We start from the raw sequence: 22,239 nt of genomic DNA on the forward strand, positions 1-22,239 counted from the left end.
TTGCATAATCGAATAACCTTTTCATCTAAAGTCTGAAACATTCTGTCTTGGAGTCGGGACTTCTTTTCTGGTGTGTGTAAAGATCCCAGTTAGAAAACTCACCAAAAAAACGATGTCAGATAATAGGAAGATCAATCCCGTTGCCAATTCGAACGATACACCTTCAAGTTCAACTTCGACTTTACGTGATCGTGATCAACCATCGCACCAGAGCGTCGAAGACAAGATGTCCATTGGGCAAAGAAAGGAATCCAAAGTCGGAGTGGGAGTCGGACTCGACGCTGAGAATGACGTCAAGAGTAAAGATTTCGGTATGGATGAAATTGAGATAGAGATAAACGACTTGAAACCGATTGAAATGGAATCTAAATATGGAATAACGCAAGATAAATCTAATTCCATTTCACGTACTGGGAACAACGTGAAGAATGCGCTGGGAAAAGGAAACGATAATGAAGATGAAGATGAAGATGAGAATGAGAAAGGACTGGTAGAAAGTCAAACTGAAACTAAAACTAAAGGAATTGAAATGATTGATGGAAGACCAAGAGATATATATGATAGATATACTAAATCTCAAAGAAATAGAATATTATTCATAGTCTCTTATTCTGCGATTATAGCTCGTAAGTGTATATCTCAATTCAATATATCTCCTGCTTCCCCTCAGTTCTGCTATGCCGGATTCACACCAAGATCTATTGTTAGTGCTTGACTAACCTTATCTCATTTCACATCACTATACAGCAATGTCATCATCGATTTTCTTACCTTCAATCCCCCAGATGGCCGAAGAACTAAATACGACACCAGAAGTTATCAATTATACAGTGGCAGTATTCATTTTGGTTATTGGTATAGCACCTGTACTTTGGTCACCATATGCTGGGTTTTACGGCAGGAGACCGATTTACCTAGCTTCAATGCCAATTATGGTTGTGGCCAGTATAGGCGTGGCGGTATCCAAGAGTGTCGCTGGCATGACGGCAGCAAGGGTCATTCAGGCTATCGGTGAGTTTGATTGCGTGTCTTGCGTGTTTTCACTGTGAAGGGGAGGTAGAAGGAGACAGAACTTAAGGAGAGATTTGGAAGATGACTGGAAATAGAGGATCACCGGGGGCCAAGCTGGATTCAAATGATATATAGAGTCTCAACAACAAGATGATCGAAAGACCATCTCGCTGATACCTCATTTCCGTTCACAGGCAGTTCGTGTTTCCTATCAGTAGGAGCAGGAAGCGTAGGGGATGTTTTCAGACCTACGGAGCGTAGTAGAGGCATGTCGTTGTTCTACATGATGTAAGTGAATTCAACCATTCATTAGAGATGATACAAATCCCATTGCAAATGAGCGTAACCCACTAACAATTCTGAATATGATGTAGGGCATTACTTGGACCAGCAGTTTCACCAGCTTTAGCAGGTGTTTTCAGTGAATATACACCTGCGGGTTGGCGTTCGTGTCAATACTTCTTAGCTGGTATGGGTACATTATCAGTCGTAATGGTTTACTTTTGGTTACCTGAAACATCACATCCACCATTAGCACATGATGTACTGAAATTGGAAAAAGGGAAATCATTCGTTTGGTATTGGTCCAATCCAGTGAGATGTATGGGTTTAATCAGATGGCCTAATATTGCTGTTGCTGTAAGTTTAACTCTCTCTGCTCTCCATCTCGATCATGTTCTCCTTGGCGAAGGAGATATCAGAGACAGAAAACTCATCGCGATCCCAATTTGTATGTGGTTGCTGATGACACTTATCTGTTCATATCCAGTGCTTCATCTCTAGTGTGACTATGATTGATACCTATTGTGTCCTGGTACCTCTTTCATCAGTATTTGTGAGTTGTCTGCAACCAACAGTTGATGTGAAATGAATGCTATCCAGGATGCTAATGATACTAAATGTGTTCACATTGAACGTCTCGATTCCGTCGATTTACAGAAAGAAAGGTATAATATAAATAATTTGGCTATTGGAGGATGTTTGTATCTAGTAAATGGAGCAGGTAATATCATAGGATCGAAAGTAATAGGACGTGAGTTGTTTGTCATTGTTTAGACAATCTTTTGGTGCACAATTCGGAGTCTCTTTTTCTCGACCTTCCTATCGTTTACAGAACCAGGCAGAAAAAATATTGATGATTGATACAACAATCTATAGCTTGGGCAGACTCAACCGTCAAGAAATATATGGAGAAGAGGGGATACAGAAGACCTGAAGATAGATTAAAAGCTGCTTTTTTAGGTCTTATGGTTATCATGCCTTTATCTTGTATAATATATGGATGGGTGTTGAATTTCAAGTAAGTCGGCTATTTTTTCTTCTTCAATTTGAAGTAAGGATCGCAAACAAGCCTTACGATACGATAAAGGATTAGCAACTAATGTGATGGCTAATGATGCACCACGTCTTTTTTCTTGTGTTCTCTTAGTGCTGGAGGAATGGCCCCACCTCTCATTATGGTCTTCTTCAACGGTGTAGGCTTGATGTTTTCACTTGCACCACTAAACACATAGTGCGTATTATCAGAATCCTTTTTGCACGAGATGCTCGGTAAAATTATAAGTCACTAAAAGACCCAATCTTCTTGACTTTTAGTTTGGTCGATGGTATGCAGACTAGAAGTGCTGAAGTCATAGCTGTGAATAATTGTGAGTTGCTTTTTCCTCTTTGTCTCATTACCCTTATGCCCTGAAGCAAACGCCATCCTTGCTTCCCTCCATCGAACAAAATCCAGAGAGTAAAGACACTAACTCTTCTCAAAAACTAAATAGGCGTTCGATATTTCTTCGCTGCAGGTGCTTCAGCGTGTATATTACCCATCGCAAATTCCATTGGATGGGGATGGACGATGACTATATGTACTATCCTTACTGTGAGTTGCTCGTATATACTTTTTTGATGGTTCCATCGCCCCAGAGCTAATAATCTTGATTTGCCCTCTGATGAATCAACGATATGTAGATAATGGCAGGGTTCTCGTTATGGCTGTTATGTAAATATGGAGATAAATGGCGTGAAAATGCTAATATGAAATATGGAATCACATCGAAACAAGCTGATGAAGAAAGAGTCGATAATGGTGAAGATGAAGAATCAGCTATCAAGAATGAAAGTGACATTACTGCTACTACTACTAATACCAACCCCACTGGTACTAGTTGTGGCGATGGAGATCTAATCGATAATCAAGAAAAAATCGAGAATCCAATTGAACTTGATAGGATACAAAGTACGACTGCCAGAAATAAGATCAGACCTGGACCTGGACCTGGACCTGGACTCAATGGAACTGGAATTAGAAGGAATACAAGCACGAGGCATAAAGGAGAATTACCGAATGTTGAACAAGTTTTGAAAAGGACCGTATCATTGAGTGGTGCTTCTGTGCATGGTGGGGGATGATCTTTTATTTTCATCTTTCATATTGTATTTCGTCAAGGAAAAAGGGCAAAGACGGATGTGTTCGAATGGTGCGATGGTGCGATGGTGCGATGGTGGGACGTCAACGGATTTGTATGCATGCATGATCATATCGATAATTACACTCCCAGTGTTCCCAAGTACATCTTCGACCTCTGGACAACTGACATTCAGAAGATCTTTTAAGATGTTCAATTTTGGTTCAAGTCTGAAATACCATACCGATACAAAGAAATATTTTATGATTTCATCAATTCATCAACAGTGAAAAGCAAAACAAACAAAAACGTTCCCAGAAAGACTCCATTCTCCGACATCAAGATAGGTAGGTCTAAATCAAACTGTATATCCGATCGTTTATCTAAAGTTAAGACTATTCAGAGCCAACGCATATACACAAGATAGTATAGAAAACACCCGTGTATTGTATCTACGATCCACATCCCACGTCTTCAGTTGACTGCTGTGGAAAAACGATTCACTGAAATGCTGATTCCATCCTCACACCTCCAATCCCCTCGTCACCCTATCTCAACTCAGAAGGCTTATTCCTCCCTTCCGTAGGCTGTATGTAGGGACTCCATTATGCCACCCTATTGATAATACCCATAGACTTCTTCTCCCCAATCGTCCTCGGTTATACTTATCCAAGCTAGGTATAGCATCCCCACAGCGCCTGCTTCCAGTAGAGTAGTTAGAAATGCACTGTTCACTTTACCATTTGAAGCCTGTGTTTCGAATGATCAGCTTGTGAATAACAACCCAACAATTCATAAATGCCTGAAATATCCGAGAAGACGATGAAACTCACATTACACAGCGGCTGGGAAACGAGGAAGAAAATCACTTGAGCAATAGCGAACAGTACGAATGCTGCAAGGTAGAGCACTGGCTATCGTATGAGCGGACTGTACCGACGGAAAATAGCTTCAAAAACTCACAAGCAGGTTTCGTCTCTCGTAACATGCCCAGAGTGACGTATAGCATGATCATTGTGTAGCCAACAACGGCACTAGAGATATTTTCACCATCAGCCTGATCCACCTGTTATTAACAGTTATCATACTTACATAGCAGGCCAAATCAAAGTCAATATAAATAAAGCTATGTTCTTCACATCTGCCATGTCTCCAGTGTTTGGCGTGAATACGTCGGTCCATCCGAACGCAGTATCGAGGGATACATATAACGTAGGTATGAAGAAGATTACGGCGAGAATACACAAAGGCGCCAAAGCAGCTGCTGTTCCGTCCCTAACAAAAAGAGGCAATCCCGTATTCTCGGTCAGCTAGATCTTTCATTCGGCCTGAAAATCTGACAAATCAGAATGAGATCACTCACTCCACTACTTGAGTAGCTATAAGTCCATTACCCAGTAAAACCCAAAACAGGCTAACAATAGTAGCTATGTGAATACTTGATTTGATTGATAATCCCATCGAACCTTGCTCCAGAAGAGATGACATTGTTATGATTTGAAAAGCTGAATGTAAACCATATAAGAACAGGAATAGACGTAACTCAATTCTCCCAACGGCCGCTTTACGTCTCGATGCTTGAACGGAAAGGAAGATAGCCAAGAGGAATGAAAGAGCTGATAAGACGATAAGTGCTAATGCCACAAGCAGGGTATGTTAGCCTGTCATTCTGGGATGACGTGCGAAACCGCAAGGCTATTGAGTAGATGTCGAGGTGGATGCGCATAGGTGTTCCGTGAAATGTTGACTGCTGAAAACTCACCTATGTCACCTGGTGATCCTCTGTGACCAACTCTTGCGATTTCACAATTACTTCCTATTCCTACGCCTGAATCGGATCGAGCGATTTCGACCACTGGATCTTCTCGAGCATTCTGACCTGTCTGAAAACCACACAGATCTTAGCCGTTTAGCCAATGATACAAAGTATGCGTACGCCGTGAATGGGAACTTACGATATTATATTTGGTGAAAAAGTCTGAGGAATCAGGGAAGAGTATGGTGAAAGCCGATGATGTTGTATCGGAGTTGAAGAATTGTGAGAAGAATAAATTGCATTGAGGCAAGACCGTATGGGAGCCTGTGATAATGCAGTACCTTATCAGTCGTTGAACTCGGAAGACATTATTCGAAAGATAAGTCTATGAGATACTACTCATACTAGTAGTCTCATTACTTGAGATATAGCTCTTTGGTTAGGGAAAGGTGAACACAATAACGCACAGATCCAAGAGAATGAACCGAATGGACCAGGCATCTTCCTATTTCTCCCTCTACCAATAACAGCGATTGTATCCTATCCAGCTACTGCTTATGAGATGTTAACTGTCCTTAAGCGATTCAGGTTGAGTTTTCTGGATGTATCTGAGCTATGATAAGTTGGTCGCTTGAATCATGCAAACAAGCACAGCTTGATCTTCGTACTTGTACCTAAGGAATCGTATCTTCTGGGCGGTCGTTTTCGTCGGTGTAATATCGTCAAGACTACTGGATTTGAATTATTGATAGCGACCTGCGCTAATGAAATGAGTCAGCCAATCTAATGTGGAATTATGAGATGTGAAAGATTGAGGTTGAATATGGTTATGTGATGAGTGAGTGTATATCGTATGGACAAAGGAAGGATATCACTCGTTGGATATTGGACGTGATCTGGAAGTATCTCCAGTTCTTCGAGGAATGTGAAGCTGTCTCTGGAGGTATCTAGTGGCGAGGGACTCGAAGTGAGACTCGCGAAGGTCAAAGCTTACAAGGTATACCAACCAGTAGTCTAGTCCAAACCGACTATTTACGGTCGAGCAGTTGAGTCTGTCTGAGATCCTTTTTTGAGAGTAAGATCGAAAGATGGTCGGATTGAGACGATTATGAGTTTTTACCCCGTAAAGGATGCAATGTGGTCACAGAGCTCAAATACGAAGTCAAGGTATATTCGACACTGTTCTCGGAATGGACCGGTTCGTCTCGATCAGTCAGGTATTTTAGATATAGCAATAGTTAGCTTTACAGTGGCTTCTGGATCTGGTGTCGTTAACAATTCAGCGATGAGATGGGAAAGTTAGTGCAAGATGTCATCTGTACTAAAGAGGATGGACCATGCTGTATAAAACGTATCACTCAACGTTGAAGGGGTCATAGCACATGGTTCGTGCGTTGTGTGTCTGTGTGTGTGTGTACACCTTTCAACTTGATCAAGGAACCCTTTACTGGCTGCACTGAACATTTCTCATATCGAAGATGGTGGTCAACATCTACGAAGTTGTTAGTACTTTTAGCGATGTATCAAGTATGTGGCATACTCGTGTTTTATAAATTTCGAGATTAACTAAATCGGAGCAAACATCGTATCCCAGTTCCGATGAAACGAACGCCGACAATAAGATTATGCGGATCGGTCAAAAAGACAATGCAGGGAGATACAATAAGAACAGGTTCAAAACCGAAACATGCCACATTCCAATTCAACGTTGTTGGTTGGAATATCATTGTTCGTTGTGATCGAAATAGTATTCAAGGTCGCGTGTCATGTCATAGTTACTGTAAAATTATAACAAAGTTAATCCGGATTCCGATCCGATTAACGCCATTCCGGGATCTGTTCAGAAACAGATGACAAATGGAAGACTCAAGATCGCAGTTCCTCTTGTACATTCCCACATTCCTCACGCGCAGATGATGTTCCAGTCCTTGTCGTATGTTCATGTTATTGAGTGATGATTTCCGATGCGTTCACAACACGATTTTCACCCGCAGAGAGATTTTACCTTTCTTTTAACTTGTCTCATGGGAATATCCTATTGTGAAAAAAGGTGATCAAAGCGCGTTTGTCTTTCTCTTTGTTTGCCTTTACGTTTCAGGGTTGAAGACAAAAAGGGGAAAACCCAAAAGGGGGGAAAGAGAGAGAAAGAGAGCGGACCCAAGGGTAAAAAGGGATTAAAAGATGAAACTAGAATTCAATTTTACCCTGAAAATCACTCGATGGATGCGGAGAAACTTGGCTGGACGTGACGACATTTCTAATAAACCCAACCAAAGAAATCAAAAAATCAAATGAAAATAAAATAACAATTCATACGCGTTTTACATGTCACATCCATTGGGTGATCCCACTGAGCATTGTGCAGGAGACTGAGGGGTTCGGTGTGGGTGAATGAGATGAATAGGATGCTAAAAGCCAAGCCAATGCCGAGTCCCATATCCAACATGACCAGGTCATCCAAAGGGGCGTTTTCTTCTTTCACTTTTTGCACAGTTAGGAAAGAACACACTGAAGGAGAAGAAAGTCACGTCGTAAAATAGAAAAATAAAGTATACAAACATAGCATATACCGTACACATCATTTGGTCTATTGTTTTCTCTCTTTCATCTTTTCATCATATTCCTCCATCCTCCATTACATCCGATCAATCCTTGTTTAATTCTTCCAATCCCCCCTTCTTCTCTCTTCCTTTCCTAATCTTCAAGTACTTCAAGTGAAATAATACACACTTTTCAAAGCGCACAGACCTCCCAACATCACCCCAAAGGACCCTTCCAAGCTAAACGCACAGATCACCTTTCCACCCTCATTGAAAACCTACCTCTACCCCAAGAAGGATAGAGAGAGAGAGAGGAGAAGAGAAACAGTTTGGTGGTGTGATTCGCAACTCCTTTCCCGTAAAAACAAACAGTGAGTGTCCTTTTAGAATTCATCAAATCCCATTGATTCATTGTTCTTCATTCTTCTTTTTCTCCCTCTCTATTCCTTTTACATTCTTCTCCCCACAATCATTAATCCAATCCTTTCATCCGTCAACCCTTCTCATCATCAACATATCAATCTCCTACCCACTTCTTCATCTCCTATCATCATCTTCTCTCTCCAAACTCATTCTCACCTGATACCTTGCCACTCCCAGTCACGTTACTTTACGACTTCATCAACGTTTGCTCACGTCAGATCTCTATATTTCCGGTAGTTTCTTACGGACCCACATTCTTTATACGAGATATAAACCCTCTTTCACAGAGAATTTCCTTAATTGCACACGAAGAGTCTGGTACTCTTTGCTATTTTACAAACAACAACCAAAAACAATACAGATAAAACAAAGATGTCTTCAATAACCTACACCGCCGCCTTTTTGACCCTCCTTTCCCTGATTCCTTCCACCGTATCGGCACTCACATCCGAGGCGACATATCAAATAGCACCTTCAGCTCATTCAGGCAGCTGTTTAGCTCCACAAGGTGACTGGAACGGTGCTAAAGTGGTGATAAAAGATTGTGACGAAGATGATACAACGTGGAAATGGACCGGATCACACTTACAGAACACCGCTACCAACAGATGTATCGATATTCCTGATGGGGGTTGGTGGAATGGAAACAAACCTCAAGTTTGGGACTGTTTCTCCTACAACTCGAATCAGCAATACAATGTTGACGGACAAAACATCAAGTGGGGGGATTGGTTCTGTTTCGATTTAACAGACGGTTCAACATCTGAAGGAAACGCTATTCAACTTTGGCAATGTTATACTGGAAACACAAATCAACAATGGACTTTCTCCGAAGTAGAAGAAGTCGAAGATGACAGTGGTGATGACGATTGTGAAAGTGGTCAGTCATCTCGCTGCTCAGAGTGTAGGTCTTCATGCTAACAGTATAATGTCATGTACAGTCACATCTACGGTATTTGCCACTGCCACCGCTGCAGTCACCGCTTCTCCCACCGCTTCATTGACCGTAACCTCGGCTGCTGCCAACAGCACTATCGGTGGCGGACTTTACGCTGGCCAACCCTCGGCAAACTCTACAACTTCTGCAAACTCCACATCTTCTGCATGGGAAACCGCATCATACACTGCGTCGGTTACCGCTTCGTTTACTACCTCCGTCACTGCCCCTAATAATACCGCCTCCGCCACCTCGTCTGCCACCTCGTCTGCAAGCACCTCGAAAGCCACCGGATCAGTTTCTTCTGGATACCTCCAGACTAGCGGATCTAAGATTGTTGATAGCAACGGCAACGAAGTTGTGCTCCGAGGTACCAACATTGGTGGTTGGTTGGTATGGGAAGATTGGATGTGTGGTATCACCGATTCTACCAACCCAGATCGATTCCCCTTGGTCACTCTTGAAAGTCGATTCGGTACAGACAAGGCCAACACTCTCTGGGAAGCATGGATCAATAACTGGTTGACTTCAGATGACTTTGATAACATTGCCGACATCGGTTTCAACGTCATTCGACTTCCCTTCAGTTTCAGAAACGTATATGATGCTAGTGGCAATTGGAGATCGGACGCTTTCACTCATCTCGATTGGGCCATCGCTCAAGCCAAATCCAGAGGTATCTACGTTATCCTCGATTTCCACATTTGGGCTGGTCAACAAGCTTCTTACTCTGCCATCTCCGAAAACACTAGTGACGGTGCCAGCCAACGTGCTGCTGTTGGAGAAATCTGGAAGAAGGTAGCCGCACATTACCTTGGAGAATCGATCATCGCCGCTTTCGACGTTATTAACGAGCCGACCGGTTCTTGGGGTAACAATCTCCAACAAGATTTGTACACCGCCGTTCGATCTGTCGACGCTAACAGAATTATCATCGTGAGTTGCGCGAGCATCGTCGTCTGATAAACTCGGTAGTGACAGGCAGCTGACAGTTTTACTCGTCATTCGTCAGCACGAGTCAATCAGCGCTGATCCTTCTCAATACGGTTGGACTAACGTCGCATACTCTATCCACGAATACCTCATGATGGGATCCGACTACAGCTCCAACGTACAGCAATACGCCCAAAGTGTCCAAGCTTATATTGACACCTGGACCGGATATGGGATCCCCACCATTCTCGGAGAATTCATGGCCGATGGGTAAGTCCTTAATCGCAGAATCACTTCTGTATATCAATTTGGCTAATTGGTGTTCGATACAATAGTGACACCCTCTCTTACATCCTCAACCAAGCCAATCAAGCTGGTATGTCATGGTTATCATGGGCTCATTCCACTGTCAACATGGGTCGATGGGGATTGTGGAATCACCAAGCTTTCTATGTGGATGTTTCTTCCGACTCATACGATACTATCTTGAACTCGTGGACGAACATGCCTTCCAAACAACAATCCACCATCATCTACGATCAATTCAAGGCTGCCGCTGGAGGATCCACCAATGTATCCAAGAGAGACCTTAGAGTCGCTCCACCTTCCAAGAGATTGTCCGCTAGACATGGTGGAAGATCAAGAAGATCTGTCCCCGGTCAACACGGTATTAACGGAGCTTCGTTCTAATCAAACCTCAAACGGCGAATTGAACACTGTGTTTTATATATGTAAAGGTATCTATTCCAATGGGGAAGGAAAAGACCTTTTTGTTGCGTCAACGCTGAGCGTTATAGCCAACATCATCAATGGACTGGAATAGTTCATGATCGTTAACAAACCATCCGTTGATCAGATTGGTTCACGTTTTTATTTTCTTCATCTTCGATTAGGGTTTATATACATTATAAAGTGGGTTTTATTTTCAACATGTCATGTTACAGAAAAGCATGTCCATTATTTGGTAGAACTACAAAATAACTCTGTTGAACAGAGTTGTTTACGTTGTACTTGGTAAATCTCCATAAGTTGCTAGTCAATTATATGCATTACCTCTCTGCCAATCAGTCGACCTTTGGATACATCCGTGGAAGCCAGCTCTCTTTACAACCTAACGGGATAGCCGAAGATGAATACTCTCACTCTCGTCACATGTTCTTTGGCGACCTCACAAGAGTCATGTTCATATAAGGTGACGGATTTGACCGTGAAAACTGTAGCTCGACTCAATACAAGTTGCGTTGCCTCTGTTCGATTCGACGATGTATCATGACCAGCGTGTAACAACATGCGAAGCGAGGGTGAATGTCACGATGCTATCAGCGTAAGATCTCAGCTACTCGTAGTTGTTTGGTGGTCACGTTATCCCTTCTCCTTCAAGCGCTTATCTTGTTTTTTCGGTTATTGCTGATTTGGTGTTTTGATGGTTGTTCCGGTAATTGATAGAACCCGCGCTGATCACCGACCACTTTGCTTATGCATATCGTTTAGAATCTAATTTGTATTGAATGAAAAAAACATTCATGAGCGATATGCACTGTCGTTATACAATTGCACCACCGCATCATCGCATCCGATCTCCATCCTGGTTTCATGACATTGATATCCTAACGAGATATAAAGAACGATAACAGAGATCTTTCTCATCATTTATATCATACCTATAAATACCCTCTCATCTTCAAAGCATATTCAAAGAAAAAAATGTTCCCCCTCGCCAAATCATTGCTCAACCCACTTCCTTTGTCACTGCGCACCATGACCATCTCCACCAGTACCATGAACGGAGTCTCTAAAGCTAGATTACTATCTACTAGAGCCTCGAAAGTCCTCGCTGCTCTAGATCTACCTACCAATACAGATCAGACTATACAAGGTGTATTCGACGGGAAATGGAAAGGTTCAGGTGAAATCTTGATTTCAAAATGTCCTGCAACGGGTGAAGTGTTAGGTAAAGTACAAGGGGTGAGTTGCACATTTTCACTTCTTAGTGCTCTCCCTCTCCCTCTCCCTCTCCTTTCCCCAATACCACAAACCCTAGAATTCTCGTCCCCTCCTCAACCTCCGTATAATAACCCCTTCTGAGCGTAACGAATCCATGCTGATCATCTCAATCCGCTCTTTACTCGACCAGGCATCAGTCTCCGAGACTCAAGATGCCATAGCGGCTTCTCTTGAAGCTTCCAAACTCGTCAGGCGAATGCCAGCTCCTAAAAGAGGAGAAATTGTCCGTCAGATTAGGGAAGCCTTATTATCCAAAGTAGATGAATTGGGAGATTTGGTATCTCTCGAAATGGGTAAAATCAAATCTGAAGGTAGAGGTGAGGTCGTTGAGTTTGTTGATGTGGTAAGTCAACATAATCCTTCTGACCATCCTCACAATTACACTCTCAAATATCCCTCTCAAAGCGATAGGGTCACAGTTAACAGCCTATTCATGATTAGTGCGACTACGCTACCGGATTATCAAGATCGATGAAAGGAAATGTGTTACCTTCAGAAAGACCAGAACACGTAATTTACGAAAGTGAGCTATCCCACTCTCGTGCCGTCGTCTTGCTATATTGTTGACGAACACCATCAGTCCCAAATCCGTTAGGCGTAGTTGGTGTTCTCTCCGCTTTCAATTTCCCAGTAGCAGTATACGGATGGAACTTGACAATCGCTCTCGTGACTGGCAATTCAACAATTTGGAAACCTGCTCCATCAACCCCGTTGACAGCTATAGCGGTCGCAAAACTCATTCAGCCAGTATTGGAAAGGAACGGCTTACCTGGAGCCGCAGCAGCCTTAGTATGTGGTGGTGTGGATGTAGGGAAGACTGTGGTTGGAAGTACAGATGTCCCCCTTGGTAAGTGATCGGACTCACAAAGCCGGTTTAGCCAGAGAAAATTGTCTTCTAATTTGTTTTGTTTCATGTCATCTAGTCAGCTTCACAGGAAGTGAGGCCGTAGGTAAAGAAGTTGGAAAAGTCGTCAACGACAGATTCGGAAAGGTGAGCGACTCCAAGCTTTTTCAAATAATTTCCCTAAACTGACCACAGATTATAGACTATACTGGAGCTTGGAGGAAACAATGGTAAGCCCATATCTTTTGCGATCGTTTCAGAGGGTCGATGCTGACACTATATCTCAGCTGTCATTGTCAACGAAGATGCCGACCTCGGACTTGCTCTCCAAGGTGTTCTTTTCGCTGCGGTCGGTACCGCGTGAGTGATGCCTCCTATCATCTTGGCAAACCTGTGTATAGTGAGCTCACTGAGACCATATTCATAGCGGTCAACGATGTACATCCACTCGAAGACTTCTCTTACATAAATCCATATCAGCCGAATTCCTATCCCGATTATTGAAATTCTATGATTCCAGTCATCCATCGAACCAACTTGCTGTTGGAGATCCTTTGGATCCATCTACCCTGATTGGTCCATTACACAACGTAGCCGCTGTCGAAAAGTACGAATCCACTTTGGCTGGTATAGTCGAACGAGGAGGTGAGATCCTGACTCTCAGATCAGGTCGAATTGAAGGTGGTGAATTCGGTGTGGAAAATAAAGGAAACTGGGTATGGCCGGTCGTTGTAAGACCTAAAAAAGATGATGAAAGTTGGATGGAAGAGACTTTTGCACCTATATTGAAAGTTCAAGAATTCGATACACTTGAAGAAGCCATTGCGTAAGTGTATTGCCCTTTCCCCTCACCTGATTGTGGTTATGCTAGAAAGAAGCTAATGCAATTTGGCTCATCAGTATCAACAATTCTGTTCCTCAAGGTCTATCAAGTTCATTGTTCACTTCAAATATACAAGCGATGGGTACATGGTTAGGACCAGATGGTAGTGATTGTGGTATTGTGAATGTGAGTCGATCCAACCATAGTATCAAAATTAACCTTTGGCTTTCGGATGCTGACATTCCGTTGTATAGGTCAATGTAGGTACATCAGGGGCAGAAATAGGTGCAGGATTCGGAGGTAACAAATCAACTGTAAGTGCCCTCATGTCGCCTTGTTGCAAATACTGTGCCCTTTGCTAAGGATTTGATTGCAACACAGGGATGGGGTCGAGAATCAGGTGGTGATGCGTGGAAACAGTATGTTAGATGGTCCGGTGCTACTGTCAACTATTCGTCGAAGATGCCTTTGGCTCAAGGTGTCAATTTCGGTATTCAAGCATAACACTGTTCTCTTCTCCCAATGATCATAGCAAATGACGCAGTGAAGTCCTCTGTGTTTGTTCATGTATGCATAAATCGGATTGGTGCAAGACGTCTCGGAGGTGCATTAATGGCACAGGTTTCCGATCGCTTGATATAGTTCTCGGCGGCCTGATCCTGAGCGGCAACCGCTACGGAACTTAGGGATATATCCAGTAACCTTGAATCTAGATCTATCAATGCTAAGCAGCAAAAGCACGGTGGTCTTCCCCTCGAAATGGACCAAGGGAGAGCTGTTGTAAGGAGTCGGAAGGATGGGGACCGCCGAAAGCCCGGGACGGTCTCCTGACTCTTGGGCCCTGTCTGACCCCTGAGAAACTGGGACCCGAACACTGTCATTGATTATTGCTCAGACCTCAGACGCCCAGTGCAAAGCAATCGAGATGAGATCTTATCCCTCGACACTTACCGAATGCCCGAAAGCTATGACTATACCGAAAGAAAAGATCACGGATAAGGTGCTGTATCAAGAGAGGGCAGGTTATGGGGATCATACATAGTTATATATTGCTTCATCTTCACACTCACGATAGCTTTCTCTTTCATACATCGATTGAAACTTGTTTTGCATTCGATTCAAAAACGACTTGCATTCTTGAAATTCAACATGTCGAAACCAAGATTACTGTTTCTCACCAGGTGAGTTGGAATGAGCCTTTTTATTTGGATATACGACTTGGCACGCGATTTGAAGCAGATCTGAGTACCTTTTTCAACAGCAGTCAAGAAAGAACGCTGATGATTCCCCCTGTTTTGCCTCTAATTTGCACCATCGACTAATGATACATGAACCTCGACCCTTGCAACATTCACGACTACCTGTCTCACAACGCTCTCGGTGACGCTCCCGCAACAAAGCCCGGAAGCGGGTCAGGCGAATGTGCATCTAGGAGTCATATCAAGTCTGAAAGCTAAATATGGTGACCAAGTTGATATTTACCTTGGATCATTTGAAGCTCTTCGAAAAAGAACGCCTGAGAATGTGATTTTTTTACCTGTTAAAGGCAAAGGAATGATCGAGCATTTACTCGAAAGGATTGACAACGAAAATGGTATGTCTTCACATACAACATACATCCCTAACCCCCATTCTTCCATCTCACACGAAGGTATCGGGAATTTGAGAGAATTTGAGGATTGACATCTGATGTGCTTTGTTATAACAGGATCAATGTCGGATCTCCTTTTCAAACCTGGAGGATTTATAGGTTCAATCAAAACAGCAATGTCATTTATGACTATTTTACATTCTGAATCACCAATCGAATACGTCAATCACGCCCAAGATGTAGAACGATTAATCGAGAATCTTGATCCAGATTTCATAGTGGTAGACAATCTCTTCGAATGTGCCAGAGATGCTATTTTGAAATTAGGAAGAAAATGTTTGTACCTAAGTCCCAATACTATAAAAGAAGTGGCGGCTGCTCAACAAGGTTTGGGAGTGTTCAGCTGGCCAAGGTGAGTTTCTACATTTCACAGTAGAGTATTTCCCTTTTCTTTCTTGTTTACAAGGTACATCAGATGGGATGCCAAAATACTGATTTTCTAATGATGCACGACTCCAAATAGCGCCGGAACAGGATATTCATTTCCACTGCCATGGTATCTATACCCAGCAAACATCATCATCACAATTTTCTCCGTGATCTGGTTATTGAGATTTGATAAAAGACATATTGAATTCAACAAAGCTAGGAACGCAGCAGGATATCAAGGTAGATTACCTATTTTTCAATCAAAAGCTTCCCTAAACTCAACTTTTCTTTGTGTATCAACTGTAACTTCGAGCCAAAATGACAAGACAGAGATTCAAGGTAAAATACCAGATTGGTTGGTCTGCTGTGGACCCATATTATTACCTGCACCATCATTAGAAGAAATTGATCTAGATTTATATAAATGGGTAATGAAAAGACCTACTGTATTGATTGTGCTAGGGACACATTATAAGATGAGTGAAAAATCAGCTTTTAATATGTTGTATTCAATTAGAATATTACTTGAAAAAAGACAAGATATTCAAGTCCTTTGGAAATTACAAAAACAATCGGAATTCACCATTAATTCCCATGAATCAGAAAATGATAGAATCAAAATAGTGGAATGGTTAAAACCTGATCCACTATCCGTTCTCAAAACTGGTAATGTAATCTGTTTTGTGAATCATGGTGGAAGTAATTCTTATCACGAAGGTTTAGCGTAAGTGTCTCGTGCCAAGTCGAACCGTGTCAGGCTATTGAATGAACCCGGCTGATTGTCATGGTATAGGGTTGGCGTTCCACAGATCTTGTTACCGGCTTGGGTAGACTGTTATGACTTTGCAGGAAGGTTAAGTTACATTGGTAATGGTGTTTGGGGTAATAGATCAGCAGCGTAAGCATTCTATCTTGACCATACACTTTGCCTCGCACAGATACAAGGCGTACGCTGATACCGGTCTATAGCCCTGAAGTGTCTGAAGCTGAATTCACAAGAGCCCTCTTCGACGTTGTGGGCAAATCCGCAAAGGATCCTAGAGCCATCAAGATGCAAGCTCGGGCTAAGGCGTTGCGTGACATCGTGACTGAAAATGGCACAAGGGAAGGAAGTGTTGTAGCGGCTGATAGGATCTGGGAGGAACTGACTTTCGAGATGGCATGGAGGAAGTGATAATCAAGACTGCGAAAGAATGCTCTAACTTGAATATGTTACACAGTGATAGAGGACCATTAGATGTTTACTTTCGCTTTTTTGTGCATGAATACCTTTCGGATAATCCTGTTATCTTCTAATTGACAATCTCCCATTCAAGTTTCTTTCCTGTCCAAAAAGGCAACACTTCAACTCCCTCACCTTTAAGAGTACCTCTTACTATACCTTCACCTTCTGCATTCCCAGTTCTTCTCAGTGTCAATTCCTTTCCTTCGATTGCAGGTACACCATAAAACTTCCTTCCATGAGTAGAAACGAATCCTTCTAATTTATCTAGAGCACCGAAACTTTCCAAAAGTGTAGCGACTAAAGGAATGAGTATGGGACTTGTGTATACACCTGCTGCACAAGCTGATACACTACCATCTTCTTGTACTCCAGGAACTTTGCTTCCTAAAGGATGAGGGGCCGAATCACTGCCTAAGAAGAATTTTGGGTTTCCAGATTTGATAGCGTCTTGTAAAGCTTTTCGATCTTTCGGTTCTTTAGCTAGTGGTTTACAGAAATGATGGGGTTGAGGTGCGACTTCATCTATCGTCAAGTAAAGATGATGAGCTGTGATGGAACATGCCACATTCGATGGAAGTGAGGATACCGCTTCGATAGCATTGGAAGTAGTTGCGTGTTCAAGGACGATACGAAGTTTAGGGAAATCATGGGCGAGCTTTTTAAGGTGAGTAAGGAAATGAACTTCAGCATTGAGGATGGAGATGTTCTGCAAGTGAACATAAATCGTTCAATGGTCAGTTATCATATCACTCATCTCGAAGATATTCGTTCGACTATGATAAAAATATTGTTTGGAGATCACATCGTTTAAAGGATCACTCACCTTCTCAGGATCACTAGGAACTTCACCATGCAAATTCAATACTAATCCCTCTTCTTCCATAGCTTTGAAGACGGGATAATATACTCCATAATCTTCTATACCGGAATTGGAGTTTGTAGTTACACCTCGAGGATACGATTTGACACCTATCAGACATCTCCTTAGCAAGGCATATTTCACTTTATCATCCCTCTTACTCCCTCCACCCAGCGCAACATATATGTTAGGAGGAGGTACGCACCACTAATGCCAGCTTTGGCAGCTTTCCTGATTTCCTCAGGATTCACATCGGGATGGAGGTAAAGTGTCATAAGCCATTGTATTGATGGATCCAATCTTTCCAATTCAGCTTTGTAGGATAAAACAGCATCGGTAGAGGTGAGTGGAGGAACAAGATTAGGCTATGAGAAGGATATCTAAATTAATAGAGACGTTGCATAACAGAGATACCACCTCCCGTGGCTATGCTTACCATGACATAGGCAGTTCTTACACCTCCCTTGGCTACTTGCGGTGTAACAAGTTCGCACATCTTCCCTTGACGAACATGGACATGAAAGCTGTCATTAATCATAAGCACCTTCGCTCTCAACTGGCTTCCTCAGGTAAGGAAATCACTCACTCAGCTGGAGCTGGTAGCACGATTTGTTCAGACATGATGGTGGATAGCGACCGGTACTTGACTGTATCAAGCTAAGCAATCCAGGTTGTGAACGTTTGGAATCAACATGCTGCAACATCAAATCATCATTTTGCTTATCGCAAGTTAGAAAAAGAAAGTCCGCGGAGTTGACCGCACCAACATCTCAATAAGCAGAAAAAGTGGCCAGTTAAACTTGGAAATCTGGGTGCGAGGAGTAGATCGGAATACAGAGAGTCATTGCTTGCAAATAAACTACAACCATGCGGGGCAAATGTAGCGACCAGATAGGACGGAACAGGGGTGGGCGGGGAAGGAGGTGTACGCACGGCAGTGAGGGAACGCAGGGGGATAGGAAAACAGAAGCAGGTAAGAAACCGGAAAGGGATGCAGAAAGGAGGAGGCAGGACACGAGATGGAGCAGGAGAGAAGAGAGAAGAGAGAAGAGAGAAGAGAGAAGAGAGAAGAGAGAAGAGAGAAGAGAGAAGAGAGAAGAGAGAAGGAGGGGAGAGCAGGAGGCAAAGTATTCGCAAGGATATCTACAAATTATCTGCCGAAGTCGATGATGGTATCAGACTTAGATAATAGCATCAAAGTCAGCAAACTTCAACCTCTTTGCTCGCGCGATAACTGGGTCCCGAACAGGAGGGGACGAGATACAGATAATCACAATGAGAATGGGAAAGGACATGATCACATATGCTTCAAGTTCAGATCATTCACAAGGGAGCAAATAGCAGATGTCACCATCCCTTTGAGCTATTTCAATCCAGAACAATTACTTCATTCTCCAAATCAAACCATTTTCAATTTTAATCCTCTGAAGAATATCTGTAGCTAGGACGTGCTACGGGAATGAATCAAGATATTCTTTCCTCCATGTGATACTAGCGAAAAACGTGAGACGAACCCCATTGACTGGAAATGGAAAAAAAAATGGTTATCCTGCGAAAATCGACATAGACTTTGCATGATACAGGCAGAGTAGCATAACACGTGCGATTCATCAAGTGAAGGCTGCAAAGGTGTATCATGATGCATGGAACATGACTATTCAGCTCTATCGATACGTGCATTCGGAGAGTCGGGATTTTGTGTTCGACCACGTGTCGCCGTCAAAGCTCGCTCAGCGCCGGACATGAACGTATCGTCGAAACAGTTCCAAGTTCATCCCGTTGCACACTCATGCGAGATAGAGTCAATATTGTCAAGCATATATCGAGCAGTCGACTTCATTCCACCACTTCAGAAATTTTACGGGATTGTAGCTGTTCGTTGAGAGAAATCTATGCTTGGTTAAACCTTTTCCGACTATTAAGACACGTTCATCTTCCCCTCCACCAATCAATTCGCCCTTAAACCATTCATGTCTGCCAATTGTTTGCTACGAGCATCCCTTTGTCGCGGGGTGACACCTGCTTCTCTTTCATCAGCGTCATCAAGTAGAACTTTACAACATATACCGTCACCGTCGACATACTTCACTTCTTCTGCTTCATCGTCCTCGTCCTCATCAAAGTCGACGCGTCGTATAAAACGGATACATCCAGGAGCGATGTATCGAAGAAAGCATAGTTCGGATTCCAAACCCTCATGTTCGGATCCACCAAAACCACCGGCGCAAAAACAAGGCCACAGTCACGAGCTCGACCACGAGCACGGACATGACCATGATCACCATCATGGATTATTTCACACTCACGTACATGATCACTCGGACGGGGCAGAACAGATTATGCAGGCTATTTCGAGAGGTAGATTAGATAGAGGAACAAAGATAACGTTGCTGGGTGAGTGGATGTTCACGAACCAGTGTTCATCGAAGCAGCTGGGCTGCAATGTGTTGTGAAATGTTGCTGAAGTCAGGCAACTTTTTAGGATTGGGGAGTAACATCGCTTTAACGGCAACTAAAGGTTTAGCTGGAATATGGATGAACTCCGCCTCTTTACTGGCGGAAGCAGGACATAGTCTGTCAGATCTCTTAGGTGTAAGTCTCCCGAGCTAAACTCAGACTACATCTGCCGAATCCATGAGAGCTATCAGTTGACTTGTTTGTGCTATCACATAGGATTTCGTTACTTTAGCTACATGGCGTATATCGCGCCGTCCGGCGACAGACAACTATCCCTGGGGATACAGTAAATTCGAGACGTTTGGAACACTGAGTGTTAGTGTCATACTAGTAGGGGGAGCAATAGGTATAGGACTACACTCATATCATGTAAGTCTTGATAATCAGATGACCACGATATTGTTGTACTGTGTTCTCTGCGCTACATCATCTAGTGTCCCTTGGCAATGCCCACTAGATTGACACAACCTTTTAGTTACTTCTCCAAACACTCTTGCCCTATCTCGAAACTTTCCCTCCTGGTACTACACTCAACTCCTTAGGTCACTGGTTGCCATCTTCAGTACCTTCACCATTACTAGAGCTTTTCCATTCTCATGGACCATCGGCCCTTCCTCATGAACACGGAGCGGCAGACGCTGCTCTTTCCCATTCTCACTCTCATTCGCATGCTGCTGGCCACATACACGGTACAGAGTCAGGAGCAATCCTGAATCCTCATGCAGCATGGTTCGCGCTCGGAAGTGTAGTGGTCAAGGAGTGGCTATATAGAGTGACCAGCAAGGTGGCAACAGAAGAGCATAGCCCTGTGTTGAAAGCAAACGCCTTGCAGTGAGTGAAGCGAATTCAGTTGCCTTGAGCTCCACCACTTGGTATCAGCCTCAATCTGGCGAACGCACGACATCTAGGTCCTCACCTCAATAATGCCAGTATAGTCTGACCAAATCCGTTTTTGTAGTCACCGCGCAGACGCTTTGACGTCCCTCGTAGCTCTGACCTCGATTTTGGGATCATCGATAGGCGGATATCATTTCTTAGATCCACTGGGTGGATTAGCAGTATCATTTTTCATCCTTCAGCAAGGGTTGACTCTATCGAAAACTGCTTTCTTGGAGCTTTTAGATGCTGGAGTTGATGCTGGCACGAAACAAAATTACATCAGTATCGTGGATGGTCTGGTTGACGGGAAAGAGTTGCTGGGAGTGAGGAATGTCAGAGGGGTCAAATCTGGTGGTGAGTACTCGTCCGTGATACCGATTACATCCTCGGGGATTGACTCGCCATTTTAAGGTCAAACCCTTCTCGATCTCACAATTTCTGTTCCGCCAATGATGACAGTCCACGAATCTCACGCCGTAGAACAGAGAGTCCGGGAAGCAGTAATGAATGCCAGAAAAGAAGTTCGAGAGGTCAAAATTCATGTACACAGCCAGGATGATGCGGAAATATCGATCAAGCAGGATGTCAAATTCGAAAATGGTTCAGGTCCAAAATCAGATTTCGGTCGGGATGGCTGTTGAATGGATTGAATGGGGTTGTACAGATTTGATACCCAATTTTCAATGCCCAAAAAAAGCTTATTTCATGTATTATAGAAAGGAGAATAAACCCATGCATTAGAGATTCTCGGTATTGCATGCCCAGATGAATATGTGATAACGGAGACACAGAAAAGTTCGCAAACGGCTACTTCCCACGCCAAAAGAGTAAGTTGTGATCTGTCCAGTTCTCACTTCTTTCAATTCATGTCTAAATCCACAAGACATGCATGACTGGATCCGAGGAATACGTTGACCTTTGTGGAGGTGACCTATGGCCCAGGAAGCCCGATGGGCTGATTCATCAATCTCCTTTCTCCTTGGCGTCTAGTTTCGCATTCAAGAGCTTGATGTGGGTGTGTGAGGTAGAGTCATCTCCATCTGATTCGTACATTCGTATGGTGAGCGCGGTTGTCGACGGCATCAAATGGCGCCCGATAAGAAAAAAGATCCCGAGATTCTTTGTACCT

At 43.2% G+C, this 22,239-nt stretch overlaps 7 protein-coding genes across 7 annotated transcripts; 5 read left to right on the plus strand and 2 right to left on the minus strand.

Moving 5' to 3' along the window:
- Positions 1-112: 112 nt before the first annotated feature.
- IL334_007533 (uncharacterized protein) lies at positions 113-3,414 on the plus strand (the record flags this gene model as incomplete). The annotated part of the gene is made up of 11 exons (XM_062939223.1): positions 113-626; positions 748-1,011; positions 1,206-1,299; positions 1,386-1,650; positions 1,781-1,846; positions 1,951-2,044; positions 2,170-2,311; positions 2,441-2,524; positions 2,608-2,660; positions 2,784-2,884; positions 2,974-3,414. The coding sequence occupies 11 exons, from the start codon at positions 113-115 to the stop codon at positions 3,412-3,414; spliced, it is 2,118 nt and encodes a 705-aa protein (XP_062795274.1).
- Positions 3,415-4,025: 611 nt separating this feature from the next.
- Positions 4,026-5,667, minus strand: IL334_007534 (uncharacterized protein; the record flags this gene model as incomplete). The annotated part of the gene is made up of 8 exons (XM_062939224.1): positions 4,026-4,160; positions 4,244-4,320; positions 4,374-4,444; positions 4,503-4,685; positions 4,774-5,044; positions 5,173-5,293; positions 5,366-5,490; positions 5,634-5,667. 8 exons carry the CDS (start codon positions 5,665-5,667, stop codon positions 4,026-4,028), a joined length of 1,017 nt encoding a protein of 338 aa, XP_062795275.1.
- A 2,834-nt stretch (positions 5,668-8,501) lies between these two features.
- Positions 8,502-10,689, plus strand: IL334_007535 (uncharacterized protein; the record flags this gene model as incomplete). Its single annotated transcript, XM_062939225.1, has 4 exons — positions 8,502-9,009; positions 9,107-10,002; positions 10,079-10,269; positions 10,335-10,689. 4 exons carry the CDS (start codon positions 8,502-8,504, stop codon positions 10,687-10,689), a joined length of 1,950 nt encoding a protein of 649 aa, XP_062795276.1.
- A 1,014-nt stretch (positions 10,690-11,703) lies between these two features.
- IL334_007536 (uncharacterized protein) lies at positions 11,704-14,174 on the plus strand (the record flags this gene model as incomplete). Its single annotated transcript, XM_062939226.1, has 11 exons — positions 11,704-11,964; positions 12,134-12,346; positions 12,445-12,526; positions 12,584-12,850; positions 12,927-12,994; positions 13,050-13,077; positions 13,135-13,207; positions 13,275-13,673; positions 13,748-13,856; positions 13,925-13,984; positions 14,052-14,174. 11 exons carry the CDS (start codon positions 11,704-11,706, stop codon positions 14,172-14,174), a joined length of 1,683 nt encoding a protein of 560 aa, XP_062795277.1.
- A 645-nt stretch (positions 14,175-14,819) lies between these two features.
- On the plus strand, positions 14,820-16,864 carry IL334_007537 (uncharacterized protein; the record flags this gene model as incomplete). Its single annotated transcript, XM_062939227.1, has 6 exons — positions 14,820-14,851; positions 15,071-15,264; positions 15,379-15,673; positions 15,785-16,414; positions 16,484-16,588; positions 16,660-16,864. The coding sequence occupies 6 exons, from the start codon at positions 14,820-14,822 to the stop codon at positions 16,862-16,864; spliced, it is 1,461 nt and encodes a 486-aa protein (XP_062795278.1).
- Positions 16,865-16,982: 118 nt separating this feature from the next.
- IL334_007538 (dihydroorotase, homodimeric type) lies at positions 16,983-18,395 on the minus strand (the record flags this gene model as incomplete). The annotated part of the gene is made up of 5 exons (XM_062939228.1): positions 16,983-17,621; positions 17,739-17,884; positions 17,980-18,139; positions 18,211-18,298; positions 18,361-18,395. 5 exons carry the CDS (start codon positions 18,393-18,395, stop codon positions 16,983-16,985), a joined length of 1,068 nt encoding a protein of 355 aa, XP_062795279.1.
- Positions 18,396-19,933: 1,538 nt separating this feature from the next.
- Positions 19,934-21,751, plus strand: IL334_007539 (uncharacterized protein; the record flags this gene model as incomplete). The annotated part of the gene is made up of 6 exons (XM_062939229.1): positions 19,934-20,168; positions 20,257-20,366; positions 20,448-20,600; positions 20,707-21,062; positions 21,190-21,464; positions 21,522-21,751. 6 exons carry the CDS (start codon positions 19,934-19,936, stop codon positions 21,749-21,751), a joined length of 1,359 nt encoding a protein of 452 aa, XP_062795280.1.
- Positions 21,752-22,239: the final 488 nt, after the last annotated feature.

This window comes from Kwoniella shivajii, chromosome 11 (assembly GCF_035658355.1).
Source record: "Kwoniella shivajii chromosome 11, complete sequence".
Taxonomy (NCBI): domain Eukaryota; kingdom Fungi; phylum Basidiomycota; class Tremellomycetes; order Tremellales; family Cryptococcaceae; genus Kwoniella; species Kwoniella shivajii.